This window comes from Amyelois transitella, chromosome 12 (assembly GCF_032362555.1).
Source record: "Amyelois transitella isolate CPQ chromosome 12, ilAmyTran1.1, whole genome shotgun sequence".
NCBI lineage: Eukaryota > Metazoa > Arthropoda > Insecta > Lepidoptera > Pyralidae > Amyelois > Amyelois transitella.
In genome coordinates this window covers 6,161,330-6,183,399 of record NC_083515.1, presented here as the reverse complement: position 1 = coordinate 6,183,399, position 22,070 = coordinate 6,161,330, and the positions used below count along the sequence as shown (strand labels likewise).

At 33.9% G+C, this 22,070-nt stretch overlaps 2 protein-coding genes across 2 annotated transcripts; one reads left to right on the top strand and one right to left on the bottom strand.

Annotated features, from left to right (window-relative positions):
* Window positions 1–8,380: 8,380 nt before the first annotated feature.
* On the top strand, window positions 8,381–9,718 carry LOC106141515 (polyglutamylase complex subunit TTLL1-like). Its single transcript, XM_060946905.1, has one exon. It carries the CDS (start codon window positions 8,381–8,383, stop codon window positions 9,716–9,718), a length of 1,338 nt encoding a protein of 445 aa, XP_060802888.1.
* A 107-nt stretch (window positions 9,719–9,825) lies between these two features.
* LOC106141504 (polyglutamylase complex subunit TTLL1-like) lies at window positions 9,826–11,124 on the bottom strand. The gene has a single exon (XM_060946904.1). The coding sequence runs from the start codon at window positions 11,122–11,124 to the stop codon at window positions 9,826–9,828; it is 1,299 nt and encodes a 432-aa protein (XP_060802887.1).
* Between the last annotated feature and the right edge of the window lie 10,946 nt (window positions 11,125–22,070).

Genomic DNA, 22,070 nt, shown 5'->3' with positions numbered 1-22,070 from the left:
AATTGGAGACACCGTCGCCTGCGAATAGTGAGGCTCTAGAGAACACGAGGCCTTTGCTGAATAATGATGATATTCAGATATGCGCTAAGCAGAAAGGAAACGCTAATGAAATTGCATAGAATTTGTTCTAGCTTTTGGTGGCGCTTCGCTGTCGTTGGATTTCCGAAAGCAGACGCCAATTTGAAATTTTTGTGTATCTCTGTGCTAAATACCATTAAAATAGGTGTTTTAGTTTTTAAAGGAAGAAGATTCCAAATAATTTCTCTTCATATTAAAAAGAGATAGTATAGATTTAAAAACATATCTAAATTCAAATGCACTATATATCCATTCAGCTGAACGTAGTCTAGAATCTTATAAATGATGTGATATTTATGTTTCGTCCATCATTTATTAGAAAGACCTAGCATTTAGAAAGAAAAGCTTATTTTATGTAGTGAAATATTTTCCGAAATGGTGACCGTACATGGCCGTACACGGCGCTGAGTTGGTGTCGGTCTTGTTACGATTGTAGAAATACGTTTAACTATATTTTAAAACTTATTTTCTGTATAATTTTCACATTTATTTCTTCTTCTAATTCAATATAGAGTTTAAAAATTCTCAATATTTTGTGAGTATACATTTTTTGTTTTGTCGAAAATAAAATAGGCATATTTTCTATGTTACATATACCTATATACATAAAAAAACAAAAAAGTATCGTTTACATTTTTCGAACACGTCTTTATCAGCGAACAGGTCTTTTCAGACCTCCAAAGCCAATCATACGAGATTGCAGCGCAGTCGTAACTCTAGCCGCACATGTTCCCAACAAATTTTACATCGTAAAATCCACTGCGCCACTGCAATGCCTTCTTGCTCGTAAATATAGACAGCCACAAGCGAACGCTTCAGTGTACTTCAATATTGATAAATATTTACTTGGGAAATGCACCTGATATATCAGGAGATATGTCCGTTGTGTATTGCGATCTATCGTTGGGTTCCAATTTATTTATTGTAGTTTTGATCATTTTAGTAAGTAATATATCTCGTAACAAATTACGATTGAGATAGAAAATTCTAAGTAATTCAAGGCGAGTGTAGATAAAATATATACTATATTGAGATAGAACTAACAAATTCGAAAAATAAGATTAACTACTTATTAGGCAGTTAATTTAATTTTTATCAATTACACACTTATAAACTTAGCATATATACCTTTAGCTTATTGCGAAAATCATATTGTGATTTTAAATTACCTTAAAAAAAAAACACCTAATTCTGTTTTACGTTAGTAACTATAACCAAGTTTTATCAACTATTCAGCTACAACAGCTGTTTAGGCAAATCGTTTCCGTTCCTCCATCTACTTGTAAGGAGAATCCAACTTGTATGGAAATCCGACTTTGTAACAGAATACTCAGACATGCTAATTTGATAGTGCAAGCGTTTCGAAACGGTTTACTGCTCCATATAAAAGTATAACTACTAAATACTTACAAGGAGTAAAAAGTATAATAGTTACGATTTTTCGATAACGTCTGTTTGTTCTAATCGTGACTTCTATTCCTTTTAGGGCGAGGTAAATCATTGCGAGTAAGCGAGCATATTGGAGGTGTAAGCGTGTTTGCGGGATAAATGTAATCGGTTAATATAATCATATGGAAGTCAGTCGTTACCTGATTTTCGGATCCCGGGTACCATCTCAGAAAGTTTATCACTAGAAGCCGGAGGATAATACCTCCATATTTGAAAACAGCGCAACGATTTTCTTTTGTTTGTTATCATATCGTATCGAATATCAAATGAAAGACAAAAATACTTAAAAAAATATAATAATATTTTGTAATACCCGGCTTGGTTGTGGATTGTTCATAGAACGATTAAATATTTTTTTGTTCAATCTAAGATCAAAGGCTTGAAAATATTTTCCAATATCTCATATCACTTTGTTCATTCGCAAACATACAAGGAAGTACTTCCTACAATTTCAAGCAGAGGATGTTTACAACAGCTTAATTCGTTTACACAAAGGGATGAGCGTCAATATCATATTACGAGTATCATAATAGATGCAGGAATTAAAAGAGTTTTCAATTTATTACTTACCTACTTACAAACGACTGGCGCAATGGCCTATTCCTTCTGAACCCAAGGTCACCAGTACGGGCCCCATTTTATATACAATTGTAAAAATGCATCAAATAAAAATGAATCGACTAAATAAAAATGGAATTTATACCGAAAACCATCGAAAACACACATACATACATCCCGATTATGTTGCAAGCGAGACACGTGTGACGGCCAATATGAAAATATAAAATGCACAGAAATATTATGACTACTATATTTTAACCTATTGATGAAGTTCTATACAAATTACTTATTCCATTAAAAGCAGCATGATCATGTCAGATTATAAGTTCAATAAAGAAACTAGTTTTGTGTGCATATGTAGGTATTTGAGAATTATGATTTCCTACATATTTTTGCAATATTTATTAATTTAAAGTTCATGCACGTAAAACGTACAGGTAATAATAGTAGTTAGTAGTTTAATAAACACTATATTGCATGTTTTAAAACATTGTTTTATTAAACCGTTGTTTCACTATTTGTTACAGTTATTTAAAGATATGATTTATCGTAATCAAGTGAAAAAGCACTAAATATAATTTAATATATATTTAAATATCTCTGTCGTATTGCGTATAAAATTACACTCTGAGCTGTAACTTTTGTCGCGGAGTGCAGAGCCGCTTCCTATCTGAATTTTAAAGTTTTAGTTCTGTACAGTCAATGTTCTAAGGAATCACGGAGTTATTTGAAAGTGTCGCGTCTGACCGGGCCAGCTGCATGATATTTCAGGACGAAATAAAATGTTGTGCCACTGGCCAAATGGTTGGTTCTTTTTTGGAGAAGCGTCAAGCCATGTTTGTGTTGTGGTCAGCTCAGATAAAAAGGTTGAGTAATTTAACAGCTACGTCTACCTACATTAAAATAAAGTAAACCTAGATACTTACAACATATTTTAAAATAAAAAACCCAACTGAGCCATTAAGTACAGAGATAGAGGAGTCGAAATGATCGCTCTGTGGCGACCATTTTATATGGGAAAATGTTTTCAGGTGAATATATGAAAAAACGTATAACCATATTTTCTCATCAAAATTTATTTTTCCAATGAAATCCAAGCACTATTTCTGAAAATATTTTGCTTTGAAATTATTCTGCTCTTACACCAGGCATGGATCGACGCCACCTTCCAGATTTTTTCCCCTGGGCCCAGGGTTCAGCCCTCTCCTGGCGCTCTCCAGCTACAAGAAGCTACTGGAACCCCCTAATCACGTCTTCCATCAACTGCCTCACAAACTTTCTCGCTGGATTTGTTATATTTCTTTTTTTAGGGTAAGTTTTAAATTAATATATTTTTAATGCTCATCCCGCATCTGGATTAAGTCAAGTCATACTCATACACGGTCACTAATCCCCATTGCTTCTTAACCTTTCGTTGTTAAAATTGAGCACAGATATTATGTTTAATTTTTAGTAGGTTGGGAGTCGCTTGTCCGGTATTCCGAGGCGCCCAACATGTAATCACCGTAACATTTTTCTATATACATAGCAAAGGGGATCACTTCACAATGTTTGACGCTGAACCAACCCTAATTAAACCTAACGAGGCGCCGCGGATGAAATGTGAATCTCACTCCAATCAATGCATATTATTCATGGTGAATAATTTAGCTGGCATTTGTACCTTTAACTGAATATTATCAAGTTATTCCTACCCATATTTAATTTGAAAGTTTGTTGGGATATATGTGTGTTTACTTCTTTTTATGCAAAAATTACTTGCACTTGAACTTTGCAGTAGATAATATAGCTTAGACATTGGTATAACAAAACGCAGGCAACACCTGATCCTGATCATCTGTGCTTAAAAATAATTATAAAATTTGTGCACAAAGGTATGGCTCGTAGACAGCCCGATAATCTTGACAAATTGGTTGTTGTTGGGAAAATAGACAGTAAAAGACCACAACCCACTGGTCTGACCAAGTGGAACAAGAACCGGGACTTACTATAGCCATTGTCCTAAGAAATGCCGAAGACAAAACAGCCTGGAAACAGCTCGTTAGCGAATCCGTCAAAGCGTTTCAAGATGGACACGAGCTCCAGTAATGAAGAATACGATCAAGAAGAAGAAGTAAGAAAGGACTTGCAGCTTGATTGTTATATTTATTATACGAGTAGTCTAAGAACTTAAAAATACATTTGAAAATATCTACTTTTATTTTCTGAAGCTCTCTGTAACGGAAATAAACTTCCATTTGGTTTCTTTAAACGCCTACATACATGACGATACACGATTATCTACACAGGTGGCTGAGCCGTCTTTATGCATACCCGAAAGTATATAATATACACCACAAATTGTGACTAATATAATGCTACAGAAAGTGTAAGAAACAAGGTATGAAAATGTTTCGTATGCGGAAACGTTTGATGATTTTTATATCAATGTTTCTTTCTTGTTCTTCTGAATTAATGATTAAACTTACCGAGAAAATGAAAAGTTTAGAAAAGTCACAAATTCTTAGTACTTTGGTAGACTAATTTTTTATGCAAAAGAAGAATAATTTCTTAAAATTTTGTAGGAATTATTATGTCTACATTATAAGTATACCTATTTCATAAACTTGATATAAAATTCTCGTGTCACAATGTTTGTTCCCGTACTCCTTCGAAACGGCTTGACCGATTCTCATGAAATTTTGTGAGTATATTGAGTAGGTTTGAGTATCGGCCAATATCTATTTTTCATACCCACAAAATGCAAAACAACATTCGCCGGGACAGCTAGTATTCAATCAAATTTTATAGTAAATATAATCAGATTTCTGTTATCATGACTGGATAAGCTTTGTCTGCCCCGTAAGGGATATAGACGTGATTATACATATATATGCATGTATGTAGAGTAACCCATGGAACTCTACCTTCTAAATTAAAAAAAAAGATACTGACTGAATGACACAATTAACGCATAGTCCGAACCGTCCGTAGAGTTCTTATAGGTCTACGGAATTCTTCGTCTCACGCGGGTGATTTCTTTGTTTCAGTTTTATATAAAACACCTCTCTCATTAAATAACTCAACTAATAATAACGCAGTAATTTCAGATAGATTACCTACATCAATGGATACGGTCATTCGGCAATTTTACAATGAAGCGGGCAAATAGACTTGGTGTGCAGTTTTGGCGTAGCGCGCATTTTAGCAGCTTTGCCCGTTCCAATTCACGTGTTTGCAAATAACTAAAGCCTCGTTCAAACCACCTCTAACCTGAATAGTAGGTGTAAACTGCAGGAAAAAATATTTAAAAAGATATTTATCAATAATATTGTAAAATTTAAATTAATATTAAAATAGCAAAACCTTATGAGTATGTTTGTTACACTTTTCAGTAAGTATTAATTTATATGTAGGTATATATGTATCTTAATTTTGTTTACTAACATAATCCAATTTTCAACAACTATCAATCGTTGGATACAATCATAAAAACATAGTAGAGAAAATACTGACAACTCTTTCAGCGCAATAAAAGTAAGATTAAGCAAGTTTGAGTTCACTTTGACAGCGAACGATAAATTGAATGAATAGAGTAGTGTATGTGTTACTCCCCTAACTGGCGACATAGCAGCTTAAATAACTTCCAGCTATAAATTCAGGCGAGTCGTGAATTGTGCAGCTTGCTTGCTTGTGAATACGAGAAACTCCGATTGAAATAAGAAGTCCGTGAAAAATACAATTTTTCTAGAGATAAACGAATACATTTTGAATTGTCGAAATATCTATGTGAAGCGATATTAGAATTTGATGTTATGTTCCAAGGGTTTAAATATCACTTTCTGAATAGTTAGTTTTTGTATTCACACAAAGTTTTATGAATTTTGCAGCCTCAATGTATTTATGACATCAAATTACTTATTAGGTAGAGTACATTACATAAACCTGACCTCTAATGGTGTCAATTTATTTGGACTATAAGATATCAAATTTTCTAAAAAGTTAAATTTTGAAATTTACTTTTTTCCATTATTTTTTTTAAGCCGGTATGTAAATATATAACAAAGGAATAACATTGCGTTTATTATCAAATCCAATCTGCAATTTCCTTTTTGTCGATAAACTCATCAATAATTCATTGAATAACGTTAAATGACATCCTAATCCAGTTGCAATAATCCATTTTTATTCTTCAAAAGACTGTACAATCGAATCTGTTTTTCAATATTAATTTATTTTACGTGGGAGCTACATACATTGCGGATAAATAAACAATTAATAGTTGTGTTAGAATTTAGACAGTTTTTAGACTAATTACTATTGATCAGTTAAACTTTAAACAGAAATAATTTAATCATGCACCATAGCTCTCATAATCCACATTACCCTAATAAAACTCTTCAATAATTTCAACTCAATAAGTCAATGAACTGAAAACTTGGGATGCCCAAATCGCTTCAACTAGAAGGAAAATGAAAGAGACTCTTCAACCATTTATCTTAGAGTGAAGTAAGGAGTAAATCACAAGCTTGTTTGTTTATGGGAACGGGAACACGTTAGTCGTCATATGTTAGGCACAACATATAGGATTAACACAGTCAGACGTGATAATCGAATTGAATCGGATTGTTGATACGTATTACAGTGATACGTTTTAAATAAGTTTGCACGAATTTTGTCTCTGAAGGATAATTTTACATTTTTAAGTATTTTTCATGAATAATCTTTAAACTAGTGTTTCGGTAATATAATGTGTGTTCAAATTAGGAAGGTAGATTATACACCTGTGATTTGATAATATTCTTTTTTTGCTTCGTTAAACATTTCCTCTAATATACAAATACACTATACAAATAAATCATTTTCTTTGATCCCATATTGTTTGTTTAGAATTAGATTGAGAATATATTTCTACTCGCGCATGATACTAGCATCTCTGATTCCGAAATCCTTTTTTGTTAGATCATATCTGAAGTCGGAGATGTAAAAGGTAAATTAAAATTATGTGCACTAATAAAATAGTCTCTTCCTTCCTATCTTATAGAACGTTTCTCTTTCCGTCATTCGTCTCATTCTCTTTGCAGGTCTCATTTGCGCACCATTTTTACTATTCCTACCCACAAGACTTCCTTCTCTGCTCGTGCTGTACGACTGTGGAATTCCTTACTACATGATATTCGCGATTCCCAAACTTTTCCTTCATTGAAATCTTTAGTTAAATATGTTAAACGATATTCATGCACACGCCATACCGCTCCACAATTCATCTCTCCTCTCATGGGTCTACTGGAAGAGATTTCTTTTTAAATAAGTATCACCTCTGTACTAGAATTACTGTAATAAATGGCCCTGTATATAATTTTGTGTACATAAATAAATAAGTAGTCGGCATAGTGAGAGTTGTGAAATAATACAATGTGATGTTATTGGTAGAGGCAAAGAGTTTGAAATTACAAAGAGCCTTCGCCATGTGGACTTTGAAATAAATTATCTAAATCTATTTCAAATCTATCTTCATGGTTATGAATATACATATGTAATAATATGTATATCGTAACTGAGCGTTGATGCAGAAGAACCAATGTCCGAAATGAAAAGTGACCCAAAATGGCGCAAGGTAATATAGCATAGTCACTAGCCAAATACTTTCATCGATTTTTAGAACTTTAATAGTATGGGTATAAAAAACGTGTAGAATTATTTACATATCGTTCAGTGTAAGTGATCCTTCTTACTTTACATGTTACGGTCTAATAACTCCTGAGCCACTCCATTTATCATCGAAACAATATTTCACAAGTTTGCACATTTGTCTCTCTTCTTCCCATGTAGATATATCATAATTACTCATCCACAAAGTAGTAGACACTGTTTGTTTACTTGTCGAACAAATGTCAGCCCATTCAGTTATAAGAAATATAAATTCAAAGGATGATTCACCGATGAAATTATTTTTCTTTATTTAAGGTATATTTTGATAATTCTATATTAATATATAGGCACAACCGATTTCTAAAACATTAATAATTTGACTAGTAAATGTAAGTGCCTTTGAATGATTCGAATCTCAAATTAAAGGGTGCCATAGGAACTTTTGTCTTTGAACAACGTAAGCAGTACTGAAAAGGATCTTAGTATTGTTGAGATGTTTGACGCTAAAGCTTACATCAGTTTCAATTCATAAAAATAAAATATCAAAATTGACGTTATACATCTAGACGGTTATGGTTATGTAAAAACGCAAATCTATACATTTATCAAAAAATAATAATTTTACTATTATTATAATTAAAAAGTAATAAAAATTGAAAGTATGTCAATTCGTAGCAAGAAATTAACTTCTAACATATATGGGCGTGTCGTGAATACTCCCCCAGATACGAAACACATTCATTTCTGCACGGATTTCGAGAAATCTACGGTTATCAACACTTTTAGGAATCGAGGATGGAGACAAGTTGGCCCTGACGGTGATTGGAATATTTACTGGTCTAATACGGCAACCTGCCGAAATCTGTTCAGTTTAGATTCCGGCTTGCGACTCCGTGATAACCAGTTAATCAACCATTTTCCCAATCACTATGAACTGGTCCGCAAAGACCTCCTTGTGAAAAATATTAAGAGATACCGAAGGGAGTTAGAAAAAGAGTCCCACCCATTGGCAGAGAAAACCGAAGTCAAACTCAGTAACGGACATATGACTCACAGATATTTGTATTTGGATATTATCCCATTAACTTTTGTACTACCATCAGACTACAACTTATTCGTCGAGGAATACCGAAGATGTCCACAAATGACGTGGATCATGAAACCTTGCGGCAAATCCCAGGGCGAAGGCATTTTTCTCATAAACAAACTGTCAAAACTAAAAAAATGGTCCAGAGAATCAAAAAAATATTTACAACACCATCTCGCAAGCAAGGACTCGTATGTTATATCACGATATATAGATAACCCGCTTTTGATCGGTGGGAAGAAATTCGATTTGAGGATTTACGTCCTTGTTACATCTTTTCGGCCTTTGAAGGCTTATATGTTTCGCCACGGATTTTGTCGATTTTGCACGATGAAGTACGACACAAGCGTAACGGAGCTCGATAACATGTACGTACATCTGACTAACGTGAGTGTACAAAAACACGGAGGAGACTACAACAGTATACACGGAGGAAAGCTCGGCATACATAATTTAAAAATGTATTTGGAAGGGACGCGAGGTCGGGAAGTGACCGACCGCCTATTTGAAGCGATACAGTGGCTCATAGTACATTCATTAAAAGCGGTGGCGTCCGTGATGTCTAATGACCGGCATTGTTTTGAATGCTACGGGTATGATATTATAATAGACAACAATTTGAAGCCCTGGTTAATAGAGGTGAATGCGTCCCCTTCTATGACAGCCACGACCGTCAACGATAGAATTTTGAAATACAAATTGGTTGATAATATGTTATCGGTAGTGCTGCCACCTGATGGTGTTCCTGATTCTCGTTGGGCTAAGTCACCATCTGCAGAAGCCTTAGGCGACTTTGACGTTCTCATAGATGAAGATTTAATGTATAAAGATGAAGTGAAAGTCAATTCTTCCCAAATACGCGCTAATGGACGTGATAATGCTGCGTATGATAGGTTCAAAACAAATGTTTAATTTAAAGTTTCCTTTATAAAAAACTTTTATGTTATTAAATATATATTTTAATAAAACATATTTTATTTATCAATAAAAATATAAATAAAGTTGACATAATAATGGGTTTATAATTTCATGCGATGAAATTTATTATAACGTGAATGAGCATCTTCTCGTTCAATTAACTCTTCGTCAATCAACAGCTCAAAATCACCTAGAGCGCTGGCATCTGGTATTTTATTCCATCTGGCATCAGGCATTCCGTCAGGAGGTACGACGACTGACACGATATTATCTATCAACTTGAACTTGAGAATTCTATCATTATGCGTTGTTGACTGCAAGGATGGTGAAGCATTTACTTCCACTAGCCAAGGCTTCAATGTATCATCGATAATTATATCATAACCGTAGCATTCAAAACAATGACGGTCATTCGCCATCACAGGAGCTACGGCTTTCAACGAGTGCACTATAAGCCATTGCATTTCAGCGAAAAGCTTATCTGTTACAGTTCGTCCCCGGGTTCCTTCAATATACAGTCTAAAGTTCTGAATACTCATCTTGCCTCCATGTAAGCTATTGTAATCTCCGCCGTGCCGCTGCACACTAACGTTTGTTAAATGTACATACATGTTGTCCAATTCAGTTACGCTCGTATCGTATTTCACAGTACAAAACCTACAGAAGCCATGTTGGAACAAATAGGCTTTCAAAGGTCGGAATGACGTTACCAACACATACAATCTCAGATCAAATTTCTTCCCCCCAATCAGGAGGGGATTATCAATGTAACGAGATATCACATAATTTTCTTTATTGGTGATTTGAGGATGGAACGGAGATTTTGCTTCTCGAGACCACTTCTTCAATTTAGAAAGTTTGTTTATTAAGAAAATTCCGGCTCCTTGCGATTTTCCACTTGGTTTCATAATCCACGTACTTTGGGGAGATTTTCTATACTCTTCCACAAACATATTATAATCAGCCGGCAAAACGTAGGTCGTAGGCATAAAGTCTAGGTGCAGGTAACGTGTCACTAGTTGACCATTGGGCAGATGTACCTCGACTTTTTCAGCTAAAGGATTCCCTTCCCTCTCAAGCTCTTTTCGGTACCTCTTGATATTTTTTACCAATAAATCTTTGCGCGACAATTCGTAGTGGTTAGGAAAGTGATTTATCATTTGGTTATCGTTCATTCTATAGCCGCTTTCGATACTGAAAATATTTCGACAGTTTTGTGTGAAGGACCAATAAAAATTCCATTCATCTTCCGGCCCCACCTGAAGCCAGCCGCGGCGCTCAAAGTTGCTCATTATAACTGATTTTTCAAGGTCGGTGCAATATGTCACTCTTCCTTTTTCAGCATTTGCCGATGAAGATCTGGTATGAATGTTTGGTGATTTCCTTATTTCCTGTGCCATATTTTGAATATATATTATTTACTAAATCATTATAACAAAAATAATAAAAATATTGCAATAAAGTGTATGATAGACTGACATTTAAAAAGTGACTCTTTTAATGAAATAAAAAAATTAAAGATTTTAATTAAAGTATTTACTTGAAAATATTTCTAAGCAAAAAGTTAATAAAGTGTTTAATGATAATACTTTAAATCGTATCAAAAGAAAATTGTTGAAAAAAAAACGAATCAATATAATTCCCACATTATTATTAGAGTATCAATTAATTATAAATAACTCACAATATGCTTAAATTATATAAGGTATAAATTTCCTTTTAATTTTTGTTCATAAATTTTTGTAGCAAAAGACTTTCTGATAAAAATGTTCAACTGTTTTTTTTTGCTTTGCCACACAAAACGAGCGAATTTGAAATAAAATGATAAACCTTTACACATATACTATTCTTTCCCTTCTTGAAAGAAAATGATACCCTAAAATACCCATTGTATTTTTTTTCTGAAGCAGTATCAAGTTGTTTTACAAAGCAACTTCCTTTTATCTGAACATCAGCATGGTAGCAATAGCAACAAAAGACAATATTTGCACCTGAAAGGTTAAATTCAAACATCGTGCCAAAACAAAAATACACTTGGAATATCAAATATTACCACAATGGAAAGTTCCGGAACCAATATATCCCACACATATGTAAGAGGTGAGGAAGTATTGAATATGCTTCGCTCTTTGAAAAGCAAATTACACAAATAAATCCTGATTGATGGTCATGCGATGAAAAGGATTTTTGTAGGCGTTTCTTTTCCCAAACGCCGAGGTAAAAAAGAATAAAATCCATTGTGTCTTCAGTTTACCATCCAATTTTAGTAGAGGCGACTTCAATCCCCCGAGGAAATCTAGTTCGATATTTTCCTCTTTCTTTTGTTTGTTTGTATCATTTTCTTTAAACTACTCGGCGATCATCTCCGGTTCCATATTTTTTTGTGTAGTTTAATATCTAGTCAACCGTATGTAAGTGAGTAGTGACTTTTGCCAATGGGTAAGTTGTATTTTACACGTATCCGAGTGATTTCAATAATCAAATGAATTATTTTGTAAGATAGAAATAAATGATGGAGATGGACAGAAGAGAATAAAAATACTATAAAATACCCGATCAATATTGTTTGTTTGTTTGTTAACTCTTTATTGCACATAAAAATAAATGTAACAAATTACAAAACAGTTATTGGATTAAGAAGAATATGTACAATGGCGGACTTATCCTAATCGGGATTACGACTTATGTCCTCTTAGTACGTTATTTCTGTGATAAAAATAAGTGCACAAAAACATTTTTTTTTTATTTAAAGTCATATGTATAATATATACATACCTTTGAGGTATGGTATTAAAACTACTTATTTATTTTAATAGTGACCATTTTTATAACGCATGTTTCGAGAGAGCATGTTTCCGGTTTTTATCAATTTATATAGTGTAAATAAAAACGGGACAGCTTACACAGATTGAGTTAGCCTCGAAGTACGTTCGAGACTTGTGTTACGAAATACTAACACAACGATAAATTATTTTATAATAAAATCTTATATAGATAAACATCCAACACCCAGTAAATAAATGAAATTTTTCCAAAAACTCTTCAAAAACATTTAAATAGATAGTTTATGTTCTTTTAAAAAAGTTTCTTTTGGAATTTTTACTGCAGTTATTCATTTGACGCCAAAATATAATTTTCTTTTGAATACACACCAATATTCAGAAATTGCTCTATTCATCAAGCGGCAGGTAGGTTTTCACCTCTTTCATAGCTGGCTTTATAAAAACTTGCGAGTAATTCCAAGTCCTTGACCCAACAAAATAATAAATACTTATATTTCCATCTTTTCTAGCAATGGAGTAAATCACAAATTAATAAGAGTTACAAATATGATACAATAACTTTGTTTATTTCCCTTGTACCAGTTTCTCATATGAGATTCTATACACCAGATGGAGTCTAGTAGTATCGAGAGCATAAGCAAGCTATTTATTTCTATTTTTCAATTTTCAATGTTCAATACGAAAATTCTCCTTAATTTAATAAAAAGTCGCAGATAAGTGCCGATATTTACTAAGCATTTAAAATAAGTGTTATAGAAATGTAATTTTTTTTTCTATAATTTCCTCAACAAAAATTATAAGGGGTTCTAATCCCTTGTAATTTTTCTTTTTTGTGAAAAAAATATATTGTTTTTTTTTATGTTATAAATTTTACTTGCCAAATTGAAGTCCTACTACAAAAATTTAAACTTGTGAGATAAACTTCTGTAATTTCAATATTTGCGGTAAAAGTCTGCAAATTGGGGTTCTGTCTAATGGATCGTGGAAACGGTAGATCCCTCGTGATTGCGAGGCAGCAAATGGACTGATCTTGATTTGCTTGTCAGCACTTTTTATGCATGTAAATAATCGCGGCTGAGATACATCTGCGGGGATGAAGAAGATAAAACATCGAGATCATTTCTATTGTAAGATCCGAGATATTTTTATGAGACAGGTATTCATTCCCTAGCAAAATTACTTATCTTTTTCATATCTGCGTGCTTCCTGTTCCACCCTCCGTCACGCCACTATGCCCCCAGGGCCTGGGATCTGCTGTGACAATTACTTCAATTGTCGTTTTTAAATTTAGATTTTTATTCAAAAACGTTGAGTTGATTTTTTTGAGCAATATCGACGTAGATGAAGATGATTTACACCAACGTAAGATCTCTGTTGATAATACCTGTGATATAGAAAATTTCTAGCTATCTTCTTCTTCCTCGCATTCTACTTCGTACCGCTCTCTGGCCCGGGATGCACTTTTTACACCATGATCCTATACTGGATAGGTCAGCTTTTTAAACGAGTGACTCAAGTCTGACCTACGTAACTTTTCAGGGGAACCAAACCCAAAGCTAATCTAGATGAATGTTTGCGACATCTATGGGAAATAGATGGAGTGGATCTTCTCTGAGGTGCCGAGTAAATGGGTTTTCTCTTTCATGTAACATTTTCACCTTCATCGTCAGTTATCATCGGGTGAGATGGAAGACAAATCCAATATCGAATAAAAAAAAGAACGACACAGTACAAAAAAACATGATACCTATATGAATAATTACTGGGCATCCCGTAAATAATGCCAGACACGAGTGCTATTGATAGATGGGCACATCGCAACCGCGCCATTTCATCATGAAAATATCATTGTTTTAATATCATTTGCCTACGTTATACTATGTCTACCATTTTCACCATTCTGTGGTTTGATTTTATGACGTCAATGAATCTCTTTAGCACTTTATGGAAGTGGTGTTTATCCAGCTTTAAATACAATTTAAGTGGATATTTTAAGGTACATTAAGTGATAAATAATATTAAAGTAAAGCGTTTCCAGATTATATTACTTTTTCATCACATAAAAATGTGTAACATAAACAATTTGGATTTAATCAATTAATTTACGATAAATATAACCCTTCTGTTATATATGGATAAAGGTATGCTACATTGACATATTTTTTGTTTTATTTTCAAACAAACGGAAGAATCAGCAGAAATTGTAAAAAATCAAACAGCAATAAATATATCGCAGTGCATTCTTTCAATTGTTGAAATGTTTGATAGCACAAAATGTTGTATGCTGATGTTTGTGTATAAATTTGGTTTTGTCCATGTTTTTCTGTACATGTTCTCAAATTGAAGAGGAAACAAAGCCTTTAAAAGGATTGGGATTTCTCCGAAGATAACGAAAAATAAAAATAAAATCGTTAAAATTTAATAACAAAATAATGAATTTCATCTGCTCGCATTCTATTTCACTGAGATGTTGAACTATAAACGCATCACTAGATTTCCCAAGCGCCAAATATATCATTGGTATTTTTGCAAATAAAAATTGTGGTCACATGTGCTGTATAAACAGTAATTTATTATACCCAGCATACTGTATGTAAAGGAAGCGATACATTATAGAAGTTATCAATAAAAAGAAGAATGTTTATTTGCTGGCCTTAATATTTAAGTTTTACTTTGGAGTCGACCACACATAATACTATTCAAGAGCTTTATAAAGAAACGAATTAGATTTATTATGCTAATAAATACAATATGATGCTATTTTCAACGAGTAAAAACATCAAAGGAAACTTACACATTCGTGTTAGAGTGTTTTGTCTGTAACCAAAATTGAAACAGAACAAGTTTCTCTATTGACAGGTTCTCAGATAAGTCATTTCGTATTCTCGAATAGTGGTCATAGGTAAACCCTGGTTTTCCCAGGAGATTTGATTCGCGGCCGGGTCAAACAGAATGCGGGAATCATGAATGAATCTACCCATTGAATGAAAGTTCTAATTGCAATAACCTAGTCAATTAATTTGCGATAGATTTTTTCATCTTCATTACTTTTTCATTCACTTTATACTATAGGGTCGGTACGTTATTGATCCGTGCCTGTAAGGTATAAAACCTAAACATACTTAAATAGAGAGTATCAATAAAGAAGTTTGTTACCATTTTACTGTACGGTTAAGCGGAGTTATTTTGAAACGGTGAGTTAACTTTTATTACATACTAGGTTTTACGTTCTGCAGCATATTTTTATACCCAACATTAAAAATTGATTATAAAATTACACGCTATTTTCTTTGGAGTTAATTACGAAGCGTTTAAAGCTTGTTTTTGTAATGCTATTTTAAATTATTAGACCGATTATAAAACAGCCGCCTTAGTTTGAATACTAACCGAACTCTTATAGTGTGGGAAAACATCGTGAGGAAACCTGCACATTCAGGAAACTGGATGTGTAATTATAATTGATTCAATACGGGTAAGGTTTACCTACAAAAGTTAGATGGGAGTCGCTTCGTGTAAAAACTTAATTCACCCAATCCAGGGTCCATGGTCAAGGGCATACCCTGGGCCTCTCTTCTGAATGGTGAGGATGCGACAGGGACCAAAGCCAGAAGGAAGAAGATGAAGCAGCCACCCCCACTGGAATGGGTTCCATCTTGCGGAAGGCTGAAGGCTATCTGGTGTATCAATTCTGGCCATGCCGCCACCACCAGTCACCGAAGAGGTTAACCAAAGAAAACCTGTCTAAACTTAAAACTACATGCCTATAGTCTTAAAGCTAAAGGCTCAGCATACTGGATGAAGTGAGAGAGAAATTTCATAATGCGTAATGCTTTTCCACATTTTGATCTTCCCTGGTAACGAAGGGTGTAAGCAGCGATCCACCACCATTCAGTTGCTTGAATATGACAGTTACTTCACGATGTTTTTCCTCATCATAAAAGCATCGGTTGGAACTCGACTTTAATGTTTATAAATCAGAAATATATCATTGTTACTTGGTCTTAGTGTAGGTTATATTGCCACTCACATTAGTAAACCAATAAAACAATGATTTTGGCATTATAGTAGGTAACAGTGGATAGTCAATTCTATAAGTGAAATCTAAATTATTACAGTAATAACATAGAATCTAGTAAAATGATAGCCACTTCTCGCTCACACAAACCAATTGAAATGGTTTCATTAGCAATGCATCTTCCTATTACATTCCACATTTTGTACGGTAACACTAACCTACTCTCCTTACTGGCTCATCTTCATTTGTTTTACTGAGTGCCTGTCACCGGCACGATATAAATGCCACTCTATTTACTTACAAAAGCTTCCTTGACGCACTTAAATAGTATTAAAACTTAAACAAGATGAGAAAGTAACTTACTACTTAAATAAAAATGTTGGAAATCCTGTTGGACTGAAAGCCAGACCAGAAAATCTGTTCGACATCATCACTCATTTTGTTTATTCTAAGGGAATAGGTAGATTCATTTAGTGCTGTATTAACCATGATCCAATATAGGCTTAGGTTTCCCTGCAAAGGTTACGGAGGTCGGGCGGGAGTCGCTTTGTGTAAAAATCCATCCAGGATCCATATCCAACCCAAGATCATGGTCAAAATGAGCACCCCGAACTCCTACTCAGAGAGGTGACTATGCAACCGGGACTTTTGCCAAGAGGAAGTAGAAGAATTGTAGAAATAAGTACCTACAAAGCCAAAACAATAAAAAATAATACAATGGGTACACAATGTTAAACTTATTCCCAAAAATAATCTCTTCCAGACAGCCTTTGGACAGAAAAGACAAATCTTTTCCTAATCACCTAGCTTATATTGTTTTTCTTATAACATAGTCGATTTTGTTGATTTTTTTTACTTAATTACTTAAAGAGATTAAGAAGATAAAGGTTCTTTACAGTTGACTGACTTTTTGGCCCGTCCATTCGTAGAAATTGAGGAAAATACATCTGTATTGACTGTTAAAATTATTCTTGACCTTAAATTAGGAGATGCTGAGCTCATTATGACAAATATTGACTTTACCTTAGTCGTCTTTTTTGACATCCATGGAAAAGATATGAAGTAGTTCTATTATAAAGTTTCGGGAAACAACCAGCACCGCTTATATCGCTGCAAACGCTATAAGGTGCCACAAACCATAAAATGACTTCACTATTGGCTGTCCAGCTGACAGGATACCTTCGGAAAGATTCACATCACTTGGAGACGCTTTCTATGGTATAGGCTCGTCATCATGCACAAGCTCATAGCAGTTAGAAAAACTATATATAACTATATCGCTTCCCTCAGAGTCGCGTTACTTACTGAAAGGGGGAAGATTTCAAGAGAACGAGGATAGACGTAATCCTCTGAGTGCTTGTACTGGATATAATTATTATAGCTCTGGAAAGCTACAATTTGACAATGAAACATACATGACCTAACTCCTATTTAACTAAACAAAATATACCTACCTGTGTTTCAATTTTATTCAAATATGTGTTAAAAATAAACCTAGCCTGTTCAATGATGATTGTTCTAGAAAGAAGGAGTACCGACTAAAGAGCCAGAAATCACTTCGAATTTCGTTCTCATTCAAGTAGAAATATGCGATAGAGGTAATATTCAATATCCACCTTTATGCCTGTGATTCAATTTTATTTAAATGTATGTTAAAAAGAAACCTAGCCTGTTCTATAATGATTGTTCTAGAAAGTAAGAGTACCGACTAAAGAGCCAGAAATCACTTCGAATTTCGTTCTCATTCAAGTAGAAATATGCGATAGACTTTGATAGATTTAAATAGCTATATAAGGCATCAGGTGCAGGATATCAAAGCAAAGTGAATCCAACGGTTACATTCAATTTAGGTCCTCTTCGTTTGTTCCACTGAATGCCACATGCAGACGTGCAATTTCTGTTTCTGACAAACTATTTGTCTTACAATGTGATAATCACATTAATCTAAGTAGTGAATTTATGTTTCTCTGCCTTTTATAATATATAGTTAAACAATGTTTTAAATATATTTCGACTAAATGTTTAAAACATTGTTCTCTTTTAGCCTAAAAATAACCACTGGGATTTGCATTAATGCAGAACTGGTTTGTAAAGGCCAATTCAAAGTGAAACCATATTTTCATAACCTCATAAAGAAAAGGAATTGTAATACAACTCAATTACCCCTAGAAAAATACGAAGCGGCGAGATTGGATCTTCCGAAACAGTTATTTCAAAAGTTTGTAAACGAATTATTTCTTGAATGTGGCTGGTCGAATTATCGGCTTCAGAGCATAAATGCGTAATACGCATGGAGGTCCAGGTTCAAATCCCACCTCAATCAAATGCCAATGACTGTTTTCTGAGTTATGTAAATTAGTTGGAGTAACCGATTAGATGTTTTTACGGTGCGGGAAATCATTGCAAGGAAACTCAGAATTCTCAGACTCTCAGGTATCTGGATCTAAACCATGATCCTATTTGGATTAGATTCCTCTAAACAGATTTTTGTGAGTGTGTAAAAACCTGACTAACTCAGTCCAGGGTCATGGTCAAATACGCACCCCATTTCTGTGAAAAGGAAAGGTGAAGATTAGAGACTATCGAGAAAGAAGGTCGAATTACTTCAATTCTGTGTCTGTTTGTCATAATTAGTCGATGTGGACTCGTTTTCAATTACTCGAACTACCTATCGATTATAAGAGCTCGCTTTGTTGGCGTCTCGCTGGGATTTCACCTTTGTCATTAACGAGTATTGAGTAGATATTGATCGATACTTACCACATTCCACAGGTCACATCGCGTTGTCGTTAATGAATTAATTAAATGTAGGTACATAACCCACTACACTCGGAGGTATTAATACATTAAGGGTATTTTTATTTTATAATAGATTCCTGCTATAAACGCTGCTTACTAAAGTATATTTCACCAAATAGAAATAAAAGTTGTTCTAACTTAAACACTGAATTAAAGAAACCCGATAAGTTTCTACGGCTAATGGTTGAAGCGCAAACTTGGATGGTTTTAAAATATCCTGTCTTACAAAGAAAATGGCGATTGTTATAGTTTCTTACTGAGTTACTTTAATTCGTGCAGAATTTGTTCTTCTTAATGATATTGACGCAGTAAAAGTTTCTTTCTATTTTCCTTTCCAATTCAACAAGATTCTTTATTCCAAGATAATCATCTCGAGTTTAATTTTTTAACTAAGTCAAATTTATTTCTGCTTCACTATTTTAACCTATTTTGTAGGATGAATAATTTAAAGTTACCCAATCAATACTTCGCCTAAAATGTATCCAAATTCATGTAATTAATTAATTTATCATCTCCGATACTTGATTAAATTTGTTAAAAGCCACGACCCGTATCAGGGCCCTAACGGCAAATTGAATTAACAAAGGGCTCAAAAATAACTTGTACGTATCTTCCTATCGCTATCTACCGTAATTAAATTAATCATAGGTTAAATTCGAGTACATAATTCACTGGACTTCAAGTATAGTCAGCAAAATAATGGCGAATGTTAGGTCAAGAGTCCTCTATACCGAAAAGCTTGCGTGAAACGAAAGAAGAATGGAGAGTGGGAAAATTAATCTCTGTCTACTCCTCCTGGAAAATGTGGTGATTTTATAAAATAATGTAACTAGAGATACGGGCCGAAAAATTTTATGTAAGTTTTTGGTATTACATTTAAGTATTCTTATTGAAGTGGCGAGAAAATAAATTATACAGTGTTGTATAAATGCAGTGGAAATGAGAGCGTTAAGAAGTATGTTAGGTGTGAAATTGAGTGACCGCATAAGGAACAGCGTGATAAGGGAATGTTGTGATGTGAAAGAAGATGTAGTTACAGGAATAGAAAAGGGTATGTTGAGATGGTTCGGTCATGTGGAGAGGATGAATGAAAACAGGTTGACTAAGCAGATATACATGGAGGGTGTGGAGGGAAAGGTCGGAGTGGGAAGACCTTGACGAACGTATCTTGATCAAATTAAGGACGTCCTGGTAAAGGGTCAGGTCAAAAGTACCCGAAACCGCCGAGCTTGCATGAAGAGAGTTATGAATGTGGATGAAGCAAAGGAAATATGCAGAGATCGTGGCAAGTGGAAAGAGGTTATGTATGTATGTATACTTAAATGTTTGGATTGTACATTGGTATCACACAAGTTAGAAACTAATTCTGTTGACCGTTTAATTTGTATCAAAGTTGAATAATTGGTTCATTGCTAAATACATTATTTACTTGATTTGACCCTTAAACCATTTTAGTTTTTGTTTTAGAGTTTGTAAGTTGTTATGTTATTGTATGCATGTTGATTAACATTACTACATATAAGGTTTGCCGCATTGATTCAGTAGGAATAATTTAAAACAAAATTAGTATTAACTTTAAGCTCGTACAGGTCTGGTCAATATCAGCGCCAGTCTTGTATTTTTTTAACAAAAGTACAAAATAAACAAATTACATTTTCTTTATTCAATATAAGCATATATTATGAACTAAAATAATGGATAGCGATAAAACGTTATACTCAATTACGATATATCATTACGACTCTGAAATGCTGCAAATTTTATTGACAAATTTAAACTTCACGTTGCAATAAACTTTATTGTGTAATTACAGGGCGTTGATGAATTTGTCAGGCTAAATGAGTGGTGTTAGCGTTGATGCAATTAGACGGAATAGTCTGTTACAGCGAAAATCAACACAGGCGCCTCGAGAGCTGAGCAAAGACACTTAGTTCTAGCTCACATCTCGCCTTAGATACGGGAATACAGAGTATGTCGAAACACAATATATGTAGCATTTATCAAAGGTGAATAAAAACGAACATTGTGAAGTACATTATTTTTGATAAAGAATATACTTCACAGCGGTTCAATAGATCACATGAGGGGTAAATTGAAACAACATCTTTCTACTTGTCGCGGTCCATGCATAAATACATATATTTACTTTTGTTGCACCCATATTAAGCATGTTAAATCATTTGAGCTGTCCCATCTGAGATGATTTCATTAGTGACACTTGTAAGTCTATTGGTAAAGACAGAGAGGAGTTCATCAATATTTTATAATAAGTGCGTCGATTTTAAGGTAATATAACCATACCCTTTCCAGCGTTTAAATTAACTGTTTTCCTCATATTTGCTTATCATCTATGTAAATGAAGTTAGACTAGTTCAGTAGTTAACCAATTAACTGCACAAAAGCTATCTAAACGAGCTCATCTAGTAGGTACATCCTCCTTGTATATTTCCTGTGCTGTAGCGAGATTGCTTCAAATCTAGATGCAAGCATGATGTAAATGTGTGTGTGTAGATTTATCAAAATTGTGTTGTAACACCACGAAAATTTGCATATTTTCGTACTTCCTGATAATGTTTTGTTAGATTTGCATTTAAAACCTTAATTCAAATAAAACATTGGAATATTGTGGGATATTTTATATTCTGATCGGATTTGGATAAAACGTGACAATTTTATTTATAACATAAAGCTGATACATACGCCACAGTTGAACTTCATAAAAATGGAGAAGACATGCAGCAACAGTAAG